Source organism: Choloepus didactylus, chromosome 8 (genome assembly GCF_015220235.1).
Source record: "Choloepus didactylus isolate mChoDid1 chromosome 8, mChoDid1.pri, whole genome shotgun sequence".
Lineage (NCBI taxonomy): Eukaryota > Metazoa > Chordata > Mammalia > Pilosa > Megalonychidae > Choloepus > Choloepus didactylus.
In genome coordinates this window covers 122,916,482-122,932,545 of record NC_051314.1, presented here as the reverse complement: position 1 = coordinate 122,932,545, position 16,064 = coordinate 122,916,482, and the positions used below count along the sequence as shown (strand labels likewise).

General features: G+C 36.7%; 1 protein-coding gene across 2 annotated transcripts; it reads right to left on the bottom strand.

The window, feature by feature from the left end:
• Positions 1–7,190: 7,190 nt before the first annotated feature.
• Positions 7,191–14,462, bottom strand: CLEC12B (C-type lectin domain family 12 member B). 2 transcript variants are annotated; one of them, XM_037847248.1, is made up of 6 exons: positions 14,372–14,462; positions 12,588–12,686; positions 11,202–11,420; positions 10,531–10,685; positions 10,207–10,322; positions 7,191–8,088 (listed from the first exon to the last, which is right to left on the bottom strand). In XM_037847248.1, the coding sequence occupies exons 1-6, from the start codon at positions 14,460–14,462 to the stop codon at positions 7,938–7,940; spliced, it is 831 nt and encodes a 276-aa protein (XP_037703176.1). In that variant the 3' UTR covers positions 7,191–7,937. The 2 variants fall into 2 exon arrangements, with proteins under 2 accessions (XP_037703176.1, XP_037703177.1); XM_037847249.1 differs by having other exon boundaries at positions 7,191–8,001.
• Positions 14,463–16,064: the final 1,602 nt, after the last annotated feature.

The following is a 16,064-nucleotide window of genomic DNA, read 5'->3' as shown; positions in this document are numbered from 1 at the left end:
AGAAACAACCTAAGAATTAAAGGGGCCACACCTATTTACACCAATGAGGAATGACAGGTTGACAGACACCACCTGCTGGGCAGGTTAGGAAAAGCACAGCAGCTAGAGGCCTCACAGGAAAGTCTGTCAATCTTCTAAGACACACCCTCAGGGAAACGTGATACTAAGTATTGCCCCCTTCTGAGACCTGAGCCCATTCTGGTCTGGGAAAATCTGATTAGGGCAATCAAGGAAATCTGATGCTTAGACAACAGAAAGCCACAATTCACACTAGGAAAAATGAAGATATAGCCCAGTCAAAGGAGAAAACTTACACTTCAACTGAGATACAGGAATTGAAACAACTAATGCTAAATCAATTCAACAAGTTTAGGGAAGATATGGCAAAAGAGATGAAGGATATAAAGAAAGCACTGGGTGAACATAAGTTAGAAATCAAAAGTGAAAAAAAACAGCAGGCAGAATCTATGGAAATGAAAGGCACAACACAAGAGATGAAAAACACAATGGAGACATACATCAGCAGATTTCAAGAGGCAGAAGAAAACATTCAGGTACTGGAGAACAAGACACCTGAAATCCTACACACAAAAGAACAGATAGGGAAAAGAATGGGAAAATATAAGCAATGTCTCAGGGAATTGAATGACAAAATGAAGTGCATAAATGTATGTGTCATGGGTATCCCAGAAGGAGAAGAGAAGGGAAAAGGGGCAGAAGCAATAAAAGAGGAAATAATCAATGAAAATTTCCCATCTCTTATGAAAGACATAAAATTACAGATCCAAGAAGTGCAGCATACCCCTCACAGAATAGATCTGAATAGACCTATCCAAGACACTTAATAATCAGATTATCAAATGTCAAAGACAAAGAGAGAATCCTGAAAGCAGCAAGAGAAAAGAGATCCATCGCATACACAGGAAGCTTGATAAGACTATGTGCAGATTTCTCAGTGGAAACCATGGAGGCAAGAAGGAAATGGTGTGATTTATTTAAGATACTGAAAGAGAAAAACTGCCAACCAAGAATCCTATATCTGGCAAGTGTCCTTCAAATATGAGGGAGAGTTTAAAATATTCTCTAACAAACAGACAATAAGAGAAATTGTGAACAAGATACCTGCTCTACAGGAAATACTAAAGGCAGCACTACAGACAGATAGGAAAAGACAGGAATGAGAGATTTGGCACACAATTTTGGGTGATGGTAGTACAACAATGTAAGTACACTGAAAAAAGTTGACTGTGAGTGTGGTTGGAAGAGGAAGGTTAGGAGCATGTGGGACACCAGAAGGAAAGAGGAAAGATAAAGACTGGGACTATATAACTCAATGAAACCTAGAGTGCTCAACAATTGTGATAAAATGTACAAATATGTTTTCACATGAGGGAGAACAAATGAATGTCAACCTTGCAAGGTGTTAAAAACGAGGTGTTATTGGGGAAAAATACAATTAATGCAAACTAGAGACTATAGTTAACAGAAACACTGTTTTATGCCCCCTTTAATGTAACAAAGGCAATATACCAAAGGTAAATTCATATAAGAGGGGGATATAAAGGAGGGGTATGGGACTTTTGGCATTGATGATGCAATCTGACTCTTTTATTGTACTTTATTTTAATGCTATCTTTCCTTGGTTGCTTTTTAGCTTTCATTTTTTTTTCTTTCTCTTTTTCTTTTGTCTCTCTTTCTTCTTTGATTTTTCCTCCTTTTTTGTGGAAGAAATGGAAATGTCCTTATATAGATAGTGCCATGGTGGTGAATGCATAAGTACATGATTATACAGGGAACTATCAATTGTTTACTTAGGACAGAAGGTATGGTGTGTGAAGAAAACTATCTTAAAAAAAAAACAGGTTAATGAAGAAAGCTTGAGGGCACTATATTAAGTGAAATAAGTTAGACACAGAGGGACAAATATTGCAGGGTCTCACTGATATGAACTAATTATAATATGTAAACTCACAGACATGAAATGTAGGTTACTAGGATAGAGAATGAGGCTAAAGAATGGGAAATGGTCAATTATTATGAGCAGAATGTTTAACTAGGTTGAACTTAAGTGTTTGGAAATGTACAGAGGTGAATGTAGCATGTTATTGTGAGAATAACTAAGAGTGCTGAATGGTGTGTGAATGTGGTGGAAAGGGGAAGCTTAGAGTCATATATGCCACCAGAAGGAAAGTTGGAGGTTAAAATATGGGAATGTATAAAACAGTGAATCTTGTGGTGGACAATGTCTGTGATTAACTGTACAAATATTAGAAATCTATTTCATGGACTAGAACAAATGGATGACACTATAACTAGAAGTTAATAATAGAGGGGTATATAGGGGAAAATATACCTATTACAAACTGTACTACAGATAGTAGTATTTTAACCTTCTTTTATCAACAGTAACAAATGTCCTATACCAATACCATGAGTCAATAATGGGGGGGAGGGGTTAGAGTATAGAAGGATTTGAGTTTTCTTTTTTGTTTTTATTTCTTTTCTGGAGTAATGAAAATATTCTAAAAATTTGAAAATTAATTGTGGTGATGGATGCACGGCTGTGTGATAGTAACATGGGCAATTGATTGTGCACTTTGGATGACTATATGGTATGTGAATACACTCAATAAAATTGAATTAAAAAATAAAAAAACCATTGCCTTAAGCACCAAATTTTACCACTTCCTCATAAGATACTGGAACACTTTTACTGACTTGAAAGCTAAGACATATTTTGAGATCACTGAGGAAAGATGCACTTTATTATCTACCCTAAAGATAAGGGATAAAAAAACATCATGTGATCATGTGTACTAATACTAACATACCCAAGGAATGAAAAGTTACATTTGCTTTGGGACCACCTTGTTAATTTTAGCCACTTGTTCAGAATCTGTCACTCGCTATCTGTCCTCAACTTCACAATGGATTCTCAATTAATAAAAAATCATCTCCTTCCTGTCCAGTTTGATTTCTATCATACTTGCCTAGACACAAACAATGTTAATAAAACATCCTTCATGTTTTTCTCTGTGCACATACAAACCTCCACAAGCATGATTGCATGTAATTTGTTGATCGGGGTATAGCTTGAAATAGATCCTCAATCCTAGCTTCAGATAATAGTCACTGTGCCCATAGTTGTTATGCCGACATGGATCCTCACCAAGGTAATTAGTTCACCTGTTTTCTTAGTATGTAATGGCATGCTGGCTCTTTTACAGAGATGCTACTCCTGCAGAATGGTCACTGGGCTGACCTCAGTGCGGTGGTCCTCAACCTGAACCGCACATTATAATCACCTGGGGACTTTTAAAAAATTCAATAACCAGGCTATGCCTTTGATTAATTAAATCAGAATTTCAGGAGGTTGGACAATCTCAGGCATCAGTATTTCTTTAAAGCTCCCCAGTGTGGTTTCATTGTGTAGCCAAATTGAGAAAGATTTCCATAACCTGAGAGATCAAACTGCTGATCACCCATCTATCCTGACCATTCCAATAATCTCCTTAGAAAAGGGTTGTTGACCCAGTTACAGCAATGAAATAGCTGAGAATTGTAATAAGTTGAGTCCCAATTCTGATCTACCCTGACCTGACCTGTCCTGCACAAACCAAACTAATTCTGGTGACATTGAGGAGAGAAACATCCAATTTGAGGATGGTTCCAGCTTCTGGGCCTGTGCCAGTTTGAAACTTATAGACCCCTGGGTAAGCCATGATCTTTTAATCCAATCTTGGGTGGAATCTTTTGACTGAATGTTTCCATGGAGATGTAAATCACCCAAGACCTTTTGATGAGATCATATCCATGGAGGTGTGGACCCCACCCATTCAGGGTAGGCCTTAATTAGATCCCTGGAGTCCTTTAAGAGAACTCACAGAGACAAGGGTTGCTCAGAGAAGCTGAGACACATTTTGGAGAGAAGCTAACATATATTATCCAGAGTTTGCCCCCAGGAGAAGCTAAGAGCTGACACAGACCCAGATGCTTGGAGAAGCTTGGGCATACAGACAGAAAGACATTTGGAGATGCTAAGCTAAGAGATGAAACCCAGAGTTTGTCCTGGAGAAGCTAAGAGAGGATTCCCAGATGCTTAGAGAGAAACTCCCCAGGAGAACCAAGCAGAGAGCTGAGAGAAGCTAAGAGAGACAGAAGCCCAGAGACATTTTGGAGAAAGCCATTTTGAAACACAACCTGGGAGCAGAGGACCAGCAGATGCCAGTCACATGCCTTCTCAGTTGACAGAGGTGTTCCAGATGCCATCAGCCTTTCTTCAGTGAAGGTATCCTCTTGTTGATGCCTTAATTTGGACACTTTTATGGCCTTAGAACTGTAAATTTGTAGCCTAATAAATCCCCTTTGAAAAGCCAATCCATTTCTGGTGTTTTGCATAACAGCAGTATTAGCAAACCAGAACAGGGCCCAGTTTCTCAGGAAGTTGGTATTGAGGTAATTCATCCAAACAAGGCCAAAAACATGGATGACGAATTGATACAGATCTCCAGCCCTGCCCTGTAGTCATTCTGACTCTTTTGATCTAAGATATGGCCCAGGAATCTTTACTTTTAGCAGAATCTCCATGTAAATCTGACATGAAGACAGATTTGGAAACTGCATAACTGCTCAGTGAGGGAAGAAAAGTTGTCCAAAATAAATTGAAGTCATCACCTTTTCCCAGGAATTTTTTCTATACACACACACACACACACACACATATACATACACACACACACACACATATATATATACCCCCACAAATTCTGACTGAGTGAGAGAGACTAGAATTTTGAAATTCCTGAGTAAATGCCATGTCCCATGAGTCAAGTTATAAGAAATCATGAAAGGATAAAGGGTTCTGACATAAGAGGCCAGTCTATCCCCAGGAAGAACTTTGTATTTACTTATCCACTGTAGATGCCGCTGAAGATAATATGACGATGGCAGCAGAGAGAAACCTATGAGCAACAGTAGCTCATCAAACCCAGAGTCATTCAAGTTCAGAAACAGAAAATTTTTCTTTTAATAAGTGTGACAGAGTGTATATGAGATAAGAATTAAAAGATACAAGACACTGGGGCATGGAGAACTATGACCTCCACTTCAAAGGAATAAAATAACAAACAAGGCATTTGAATTATTAATAGCAGATCATTCTTTGGTTAAAAAAGAGGAATGAAAGAAGAAATTATCTTTCCCATGGAAATAAAGAGAAATCCACTGTGTGGGAGAGAGGTACAGACTTTTGACCTTTAGTGAATAACTGTATCTTTGTGAAAATGGCAATGTCAGTAAACCATTAAAGAGAAATGAAAGAACAAAATTGCTATTATAATCCATATATATGTTACTTTTTTTCAGTCTTTGTATGAGAACCAGTAACCCCTGTTTACTTGATCTATGATAAAATAATTATCCATATTTTACATTGTGTGCTTGAATGTACTTTGCAATTCTTACTAAATTTTCACACTGGTCTTTATTCCTTTGTTCTCATGTTTCTATTGTTATATATATTAAATATTGATTAGTTCACCATTTAAATCTTTAGAGAATATCAGGCTGCTAGATGATATGGTATGTATGAGGATGTTGTTTCAAAGAACTGTCAAAGTATTCTGTAATATAACTGCCCTTGAACGCAGATCATATGAGTTTTCCCTAAAAATTCTAGCTCTCTGGTTCTGGCGAAATAAGGATCACAACTTTTTTGTCTTTGTTTGTTTTGTTTTGTTTAAAATGTTCTTTTACCCATTACACTTCTGTCTTACTTAGCCAGGGCTGCTATAACAAATACTACTAAACTGGTTGGCTTAATCAACAGGAATTTATTGCCTCATGATTTTGGAGTCTAGACGTCCAAAACAAGGTCTCAATCAGCCATGCTTTCTCCTGGAGTCTGTAGCTTTCAGGTGCTAACTTGCAGTAGTCTTTGGGGTTCCTTGGCTTGCATCTCTGCCTCTGTCTCAGGGCCATCTCTTTCCTTCTGTGTGTTCCTCTGATTTCCACTGACTTCTGGATTCCACTGATTTCTGACTTCTGAGTGCATCTGAATTTCCTCTGCTTTTAAGGACTCCAGCATATGGAATAAGGCCGTTCCTGATTCAAACTGGCCTCATCTAAATAGACTCTTCAAGGATCCTGTTCACAAATGGGTCTACACGGTACTTAACAATAACATCTTCAAAGGTCCTATTTACAAATGGATTCAAACCCACAACAATGCAAATTAAGATTTGACTATGTCTTTTGTGGGATACATGATTCAGTCCCCAACAATTTCTATACCATTATGTGAGGAGAAAGTGCAAAGTATGACTTTTATTGATATTCTGAAATCAGCAGTTTTGCCCAGAAAAACTTCTGAACTCTTGATTTACAATGATTTGCACCTACTGTGAAGGGACACTGACAAACTATGTTTAAGGCAAGTTCTGAAAAATAAAAGATAATGGTTCTGACATCTTAATGTCTTCAAATAATTTATTAGGACTTTTCTGAAGGAAATAAAATATCATTTATAAGAGAATAAACTTTTCTAATAACAGTAACCAAATAAAAAACCACAACAATAATAATTTAAATGAATGGTGAAAATATAAATACTAGATGCTTGTTCTGCTTCAACTAGATTATAAATTATCTAAATTTTACAAATTAATTTAAAAATGTGTTTTCATGGGGAGGCAGAAGAAGAAGAGTTATTTCTACATATGGCCGTGTACAGTGGTACAGCCAAATTGGTTGCTCTAATAATAAAATATTTCCAAATCAGCAGGTACAATGCTGCAGCCCCAGCCCTCCTGGCACAGTTGCCACGGTGCCAACCCCAGCATCCTCCAAACCTCCATGTAACCCAGAAACTATCACAACAGGGGTATTCTGGACCTCACTCCAGTGTTTCAGCCTGTGCCAGTTCTGGCTGATAAATATTTAAATATCACTGCAATGCACATCCACATATGTAATAACAAATCAAGAAAAGAGCCTTTTATTTCAGAGAGCAGAAATTCAGTGAAGTGATTCTGAGACAGAATAACAGGGCCATACAACAGGTGTTCCCCAAAATCCCCTGGGATAATTTTAAGACAGAAGGCAGCAAACACTTGAGTAGAGAATGTTCTGTAAGCAAGTTCATTTGCTGATAGTTTAAATACACAGCCACTTTTTAAAAATAGACTTTTTCAACTTTATTTTGGAGCAGCTTTAAGTTTATAGAAAAAGTGTGTAGCAAGTACAGAGTTCCCATATACCTCCCTCCTCCTGTAGTTTCCCCTATTATTAACATCTTGTATTAGTGTGGTACATTTGTCATAACTGATGAACTAATATTGATACATTATTAGAAATCCGTAGTTTATATTAAGGTTCACTTGTTATGTTGTACAGAGTTCTGTGAGTTTTAACAAACACATGATGTCATGTATCTGCCATTAGGGCATCATACAGAATAGTTTCACTGTCCTAAAAACCCCTGTGCTCCATGTATTCATCCTTTCCCCCTCCCCCTGAATTCTGGGAAACCACTGATCTTTTTATTGTCTCCATAGTTTTGCATTTTCCAGAATGCCATATAGTTGGAATCATACAGTATATGGTCTTTTCAGATTGGCTGCTTTCACTTAGTAATATGCATTTAAGTTTTCTCCATGTCTTTTTGTTATTTGATAGCTCATTTCTTTTTATTGCTGATAATACACCATTGTACACATGAACCACAGTTTGTTTATCCGTTCACCTCTGGAAGGACATCCTGGTTGCTTCCAATTTTTGGCAATTATGAATAAAGCTGCCGTAAGCATAGCATGCAGGCTTTTGTTTGGACATTAGTCACTTTTTAGTCTGTTCTGGGGCCCTGGTACTGCAGCTTTATCATTCCTCATATGAGCTTAATCACAAGTTCCTTACTTCTTGATGAATTGGGAGGAAGCAGATTAATCCAAATCTTCAATTTTCACTAATGCAGCTGTCTTCTCACAAATCCAAAAAATTTCAGCACTGCAGCGAGAAATATAAATATTTCCTTTTTGAAAATAAGCACATTCTTTGGAGCCATTGATCTGGGTATGTTCTTGAGTATTAAATCTGAAAATTAATCAATTAAAATTTCTATAAATTTCATATTTTATATTCAGTCACCATTCAGTGTTTACAGTGGCTCTATCAGTTAAGAATCAAGCATCTGAACATTAAGAGATTTCAACTTCCACAATGCAATTATTACATTTTACTATGCACAAATATAATTTGCATATATTTATTCACATGTAGGGGGTAGAGAAAGAACAAGAGAGCCACTGAAAGAGAACAAAGTGAATGACTATATCCTTAGAGGTGTTTCTAATATCAGTCCCCAGTTCCTCTACTCTGGAATTGGCGATAACCCTTAAACAATGCCATTAGAAAACTATGCTGGTCAGGTCCAAATTCTCCTCTCTTTGGCCAACATTGCTTTTTCTCCAAATGGCATGCATTACAGTGCAATTATTTTTCTTGCTTCTGGATGGGGCTAACTAAAGTTTACTCTTCATGTATGCACTTGGTCAAAATAGCTTTCACTCAGTAGCCAAAGAAGTGGCTATCTAATCCTGAAGCCCATATTACTAACTTGAGCAGGCTGCACTGCTTTATCTGGCAGGTGCACTGTCTCAGGGAGCCAAACCTGCTCTGGAGCCCTCCTAGGACTGGCTGGAGGGGCCAGGATCGATTAAAATCCCTCTGTGGGGAAGACGCACATCTTCTTAGATTCCAAAATGAAAATGCAAGTGCACTTACCTGGTGTCATGTAAATTTACATCATCTTGCAGCAATATCTCCCATTAATTTTTAATCATTTTAGACCCAAATTACACCAGTTGCAGAGGATTAACTGTCCTTTTTGTTGTTATTTATTACACTGAATGTGCCTTTTGCTATTATTATGTGTGTAGAACCATACTGGTCTATTTAATATGATTGCTAGTGGGTGATTTGAAAATGAAATTGTTATTCATCTGAATAGAAATAACTATGGCAAAACTTTGGGAAATGGGTGAAATAAAGTTTATGTAGGGAGAGTAATATGCACATATCAATGATTTTTTTTCCAAAGAACTTGGAGGTTCACAGCTGGAGCCCTGTATCTTTGACAGAAAACAAAAGATTACAAATTTGTTTAATAAAACTTTGACAACATGCATCAAGAGTGAAACAGGAGGGATCTTGATGGATGAAACCCTTTTTATGGGGGAAGAGGAGCAGAGAAAAACCTACAACACCAACAAAAAATGCCAGTGCTCTTAAATTTAATTTAATACACAAATACCATATGTTATAATCATAAAATGTATGAATGTAGTTGTATTATTTTAATATGGCTGTGCTAAGGGGTGGGAATATAGAACAGTGTTCCCCAAATTTGTTTTTTTTTTTTTACTCCCTAAAATAATTTAAAAAAAACCATGTACCCAAATATATATTTTAACTTGACATCATTTTTTCCATGACTTTAACTTGTTACAAAAAAAAGTAATCGTAATATTGTGTATTCTATAAGGATTTTCATTACTTTCATCAAAACTTGGGAGTAGCAGATTTAGCTCATTTTAATCCACGTAGCATGTCTGCCATATAACCCTAATTGACAAGTCCTCATCTTGAAACTCATTGTTAAACTAATCCGTCAAGTCAGGCTTACTTTCTCTCAGAAAATGGCTGATTTGATTTTTAAACTTAAATAAATCCATTCAGTGTATGTTTCTATGACAACTCACTTCTGGTTTCTAAGTGCTGGAGATCCAGAACAGCTGATGAGAAAACGGACCCTAAAGCACTCATTAGTGATTTTGCCACTTAGTGGCTGAGTGACCTTGGGCAGGTTATTTACTCTCTCCTTGATTCAATTTTCTCATCTATAAAATGAAGCTATACCAGTGTTTACTTCATAGGGTTAATATTTGTAAAGCGAAGGCTTTCAATATAGGAAGCATTATATATGTTTATTAAATAAAGAAATAAAATTAAATCTAATAGATAAAGTTCAATACCTTGTCATGAGTGTGACACATGGATGGATTTAGATTTCCTTCCTTTCAGTATTTATTGCAGAAGCTCTCTTTGTAGATTTATACTTTATTATACCTATATTTATAATTCTTATAACTAACATTCATTTTCTTGGGATCCCATGAAAAACTTGATGTTTCCCAGTATTTAGATACTTACAAGGATGGAGAAGGAATTGAGCCATCCTCCCAAAACCAACTTCTAGCTATTGGGTCCCAGAATAATCCCAGCCAGAAGAAAGAAAGTTTGGGTAATGGCTGTGATATAAGAAAATTCTGAGGGAGAAAAAGAGGAAAAATTTTATTTGAAAGCTCCACTGAAGGCCAGTTTGCATAAGCAAGATACATTGGAAAACCCATTATATTCATGTATTAATTAATAAAAATTGCAACTGGATCCTTACCATGTAAATCAGAAATTCCATTTATTTGCCTTTCATTATATGGATAATTTCTATAACCATGGAAGAATATTCAACCATACCTTTTCTTCCAAGCTGTCTATCTTCACCAGGGTGGAGTTCCTGTCCATGCAATCCTTTCTACTGTTGACCCAGGTTTTCTCCTCGTTAGTTGTAAAATAATAGCAGCTGTTTTGGTACCATTGCCATGTCCTAGGACAAGGATTACATTTGTGGCCTGAAAAAATAAATTACACCCAATCGTCAAACTCAATAACTCTAGAGCAACTAGACAAGGTTTTGGAAACTAAATAATTTAATTGGACAATGGAGTCTGAGAGACAGCACTCTGAAAATATACTGCTTTAAGAACCACAGAAAAGGAAGTCAGCCCTGGCTATGCTCTGGATGGGCAATGAGTATCCAAAATTACTTTTGAGGGCTCAGTCTCCTGGTCTCAGAATTATTAGTCATAATTTTAACTTCTTATAATCAACCAGATCATGCAGAAATAGTTAATAAAATTAGGATTGAAGCATCTAGATTGATATCATTCAAAATGCTTCCTAAATTCCCACTTGTATTTTTCAAGAATATTAAATGGATTTGAATCTTCTCCTTCTCTTCTTTAATTTAGCGTGACATCATTAAGGGCCGTTGGCTAACGTAACCTTCTCATACTCCCAGGCAGTGTGCATGGTCACCTCAAACTAGTGCAACAAATTGGATCTGACTGGTTGTCAAGTCTGGTTACCTGAATTGTGAATGACTAGCTCTTGGCAGAGTTTGATAGCCATTTCTCCCTGCCTCCTCAGTAGATCAGCTATTTGTGATTTGAGAAATTCCTCCTCCATGGGAAAGTTCCTGTAGTTGTCCAACTGCTGAGATAAGTTTTCCTGCTGTTGATGGATGATATTTTGAAGTTGACTCAATTTCTCTGAATCTGAGTTAATTTCATTTGATGTCTGCAAAACTCCAAGATATAATAGGAGACAGTTCATTTACAAACTTCCATTCTCATGATAATCATAGATGATTCCTTTGACATAGAAACATTTCATTTAACATTTATTAGGACCGCCTAATAATTGAGGTATCATGGAGGAAATACACCAGATACCTTTCTATTCCAAATTGCTTAGAGCTCATCTTTTAAATTTTACTCATATTTTATTTAACAATGATTAATTAATTAATATATATCCCTGACATTTCATATAAGTCGGTACCATTATTGTCATTCATTTTGGTGAAATTCTTTGTTTGGAAAAGATTGATGTAACTTTTCTCATTTTAATAGGACAAAATCCTTTGGGACACTGGGTTTCTCAAATTATGGCCCACAAACCACCTGGATCAGAATCACTAGGTCTTAATGCCACACTAGACCATTTGGGAGCCTGGGTCCATAAAACACTGCATTTTTAGTAAGTACTTAAGGTGATTCATGAGTGAAAAAAATTTAAGAACAATTGCCCTAAAAGCACTGCATTGTGGATAAAGAAAGCTTGAGAATTACCTTGAGAAGGTGAACTAATGAACATAAATCTTTTCATGCTTATTAACTTTTTAAAAAACTCAGCATTGTAGACTGTCAACTGCTAATCCTCATAACTGGCTATGGAATTTTATTGCAGATGCTAGAATATCATATTTCTACATTGGTATCCCTTTCCCACCCACTGCATTCAACTGTTGCTCATGCTTAGGAGGTTTTTCTATACTAGGAAGGTCTTAGGTAAACCTTAGTTTTAACTTTATTTATGCAATAGCATGTCCTCCCTTGAGCATGTGTCCCTTATTCTCACCATTGGAATTCTAAGTGGATGTGTGTCTAGGCAGAAAAGAGGCTTCTGATTCCAACCAACATCTAGAAAAAATAAGTCTTCACAGTCCAGCTAGTTTATCAAAAGAAAGCAATGGTTTGGGGGCAAAATCCTCATAAGAAAACATGTTCTTTGCAGGTGTTGACCTACATTTATCCTGGAGACCTAGAGAACGGTGAGAATACGAGGTGGCAGAAAATTAAAATTAGAGAATTCAGAATGCTAGCACTTATCATATATCCTAACCTGAATTAACTTAGTTTTCAAGTATATTTCCCAATCACTTCTCTTTGGTTTGAAGCAAATATACTTACACTTAATCCCCAAAGTCACCAGTCCAATCAGCAGCATCAAGCAAAGAGTTAGCAGACTCAGGGCAGCCTGGCGCCATATGGGGGATGGAGCTGGATACCCTGAATTAAGCCGACAGGAATTAGCAACAAGAACTGCCTTGTAGTTGTTACAATTTGGGTAGTTATTTCTCCCTCTAAAGAAGTTCCAAGTATTAAAACTTCTCTCTTGTCTCTTCGATGTCTCAATTTAGACAACATTTAAAATGATGCGTAATAAAGACCTCTCTATCCATCAGTTCTCCTCCATTCATCCACCACTCTCTGCTTCAAGAATAAGTTTCTCCTAATTTTTAGAATTTTGTTGCACATCATCTACCACCTTCCTTCTTCAATTTTTCTGAACCCATGAATGAGATGAGAGAATTCCTTCTCTGGATGACTCTGACAAGTTTTTGAGATTATATTCTTCCATAAGGCATGGGGTCGATGCAGATTCTACTTTTAGGGTTATATATTCTATTTAGCACCTGATAGATAATGAATGAATACTGAAGGAAAGAATGAATGAATACAAAGTCTAATCTAAAAACAGCAGATTACTCTTCAAAATTTAGCATCCTACCTTTTATACACAAATTGTTCTTATATTTCTGCCCCCACCCTACCTTTAGATTCAATTCCTAATGGCATCCAGCCCAGTATTTCAGGTAGACTAACACAGTCTTCAGGTACACTATCACATTCACCACATCCCCATTTCCCTTTTCCTCAGGAATTAGAGTTAGAATAGAAAATGCATGTAACCACATATAGGTGCACGTAAAGTCTATTTCCATTTTTTTTTTTTTTTTTTGGTAGGTATACTCTCCCTCCAAAACCACACACACACACATACCCCCCACGTTTAAACTAAAGATAAATATAATAATAAGGATAACATAGCTCATCTGTTTCAAATGATTCAGGACAACAATCTGAACTGTTGACACATCTCCTGCATGTAAGGATGTTCTCTGTTATTTTAAATCAAATTCATAACTGTGGAGACTGCTGTCTCTTCCAATTGGGTATAAGCAAATAAGCTGAAGATTAGAACTAAGTCTGGGGTCCACGATATGTCAGCTCTAAGAACTTGGATAAATTAATTAATCTCTTTTAGCCTCAGTTTTCTCATCTATATAATGGATAAAATACTATTATTCCATGTACTTTGCCATAATATTTTGAAAAAAGATGTGAAATAACATACATAAAGTACCATACAATTGTTAGTTATTATAATTGATTCCACATTGCAAATTATACTTGGTATTTCAACTGCACTAAAAAACAGCTTTAAATATTTATAAAAGAGAAACTTTTATCCATTTCTGATATGCCCTTTTTTTCCCATCTAAAAGAAAAATTGCCCCCACCTTCTCAATTTTATCTAGTTTATAAAAGAAAATTCCCCTGGTATCTCTCACAAAATATAAATAAAAGGGATCAGCATTTCTTTTTTTAAAAATCTCTAAATATGGTTACCAAACTGAAAGTCTGGCATACCCAATAACAATTTTTAACTACAACGTAGAGCTTCACACAACATAGCGAACTCGCACAGTTTAACGAGGTTCTGAAACCCACATATTTTCTCCTCAATATTGGGAACACTCACTCTACCATTATATTCCTCAGCTATTTGTCTCCATTCTGGAGATTCCACAGCACATCTCTCTTCAGCATCAGCATCAGAGTCAGCACCTTAAGGACCTTAACACCTGCCCATTCCCCAAGGTCATATCCTGCTTTCTCTGAACTCCTACCTCTTTTTCTTAAGTTATTTCCATCCTGGTTATTTCCTGCTACTGCGGAATCCTGAAATGTGAGTGTAGCGTAGGTCACTTCGTCGGACATTGTAGAAGAAAGCTCTACTATAAATTATTGCAATTAATATTTCAATATCAAGCCTGGGAACAGGATGTTCTTTTCAAGGCTAAGAGCTTTTATGTAGACACTCAACTGACCTAAGACACAGCCCGCTAGCCGTAAGTAAGAACAGAATGGCAACAGTTTCACAGCGGAGAAAGAAGAGAAGTCAAATATTTTCCTTAGAATTCAGAATATGGAGATCTCAAACTGTCTGCCGTGTCAGCCTTTTTCTTTGCTGTGAAGTAAGGAAAGTGTGCTTGGAGACAGAGCAGCCATGTTGGTTTCATGGGAAATTTCCATGATCTTCAGGGTAAAGACTACTCTGAGTATTTCAGTAGAGTCAGATTATCTTCTTTACATGTTGCAAAGGCCAGCTAATTCTGTATGGAGACATTGATCTGGTTTATGCTCACACAGATCAGTTACTGAGTAGAGACACACATACTAAATCAAGAGGAGCTGTGTAATTAAAAGCCACACACACCTGGCACTGCTGTAAGAAATCCTAATTTGTGCGTGTGAATGTGTGTGCATGTATGTATGAGATGGTGTTGGCAATGAGGTATGAAGAAGAAATGAATAGATATTAAAACTGTGTATGAACAGAATTTCCCTTCTGGCATGACGGAGCAAGTTCCTAAGAGTCTTTCTCCTGAAGATGACAACTAAAATACCCAGGTCAAGACTTTTAAAACAATTATCTGAAATTTCTATGCAAAGGGGGAAAAAAAAAGAAAAAGCATGTAGTTTCTGGAGAGACTAAGACTGGCAACTAGTAAGGTGGTTGTCGGTTTGTTGGTTGGTTTGGTTTGGTTTTTAGCCTGAGGGCAGCCTATAGTCACAGTTCTCTGCATGGCAGGAAAAACGCCAATAGAAAGCATGTAGTCGTTCAGGCCTAAAAACCCAAAAGGCAGAATTTGGGGCAACCACAGCCACATATGTTACAGCAGGAATTGGGAGCTAATACAGAACCCAAGAAAATGTCTGGGGGCTCTAGGTTAGCAAGGGAACTAAGAAATCTCTTCTAAAGTTTTCCTTTCCTGGGTGTGAGGGGAGTAGATAATCATAGTTAGGGGTTAGATTTGTTGCAGATTTTTCTTCAGGCGGCTGGGGGCGGGTGACACCAAATCTCTTGAGATTCACATCTGTTTTAAGTTTATAGTAAGTCAAGGTCTCCAGAATAAGCTACCCCAAGGACATAATAGAATATTCACTGTTGTGCAGAGAGGCAATGTAGTAATACATTCTTCAGTAACATGTGCATGATTTCTATATACATAAATGTCATATATAGGCTGTTCATGTTCATTTTTTTCAAACTGCTGGAGTACACAAAAAAGAAAAAAGTTTGGAGACTCGGAGTCATTTTCAACACTGTCATCAAAGATGTACTAATGGTAATTAAGAAAATATGGCTTGGCAAAACCAATGTACAGGTCAATGGAAAGTATAGAGTATTTAGAAATAGACTGGTTCATATGTGAGCAATTGATTTCAACAAAGTTGAAAACACAATTCAATGAGGATATGATAATCTTTTCAGTAAATTATACTGCAAAAATTGGATATCCTGGTACAAAAAATCAA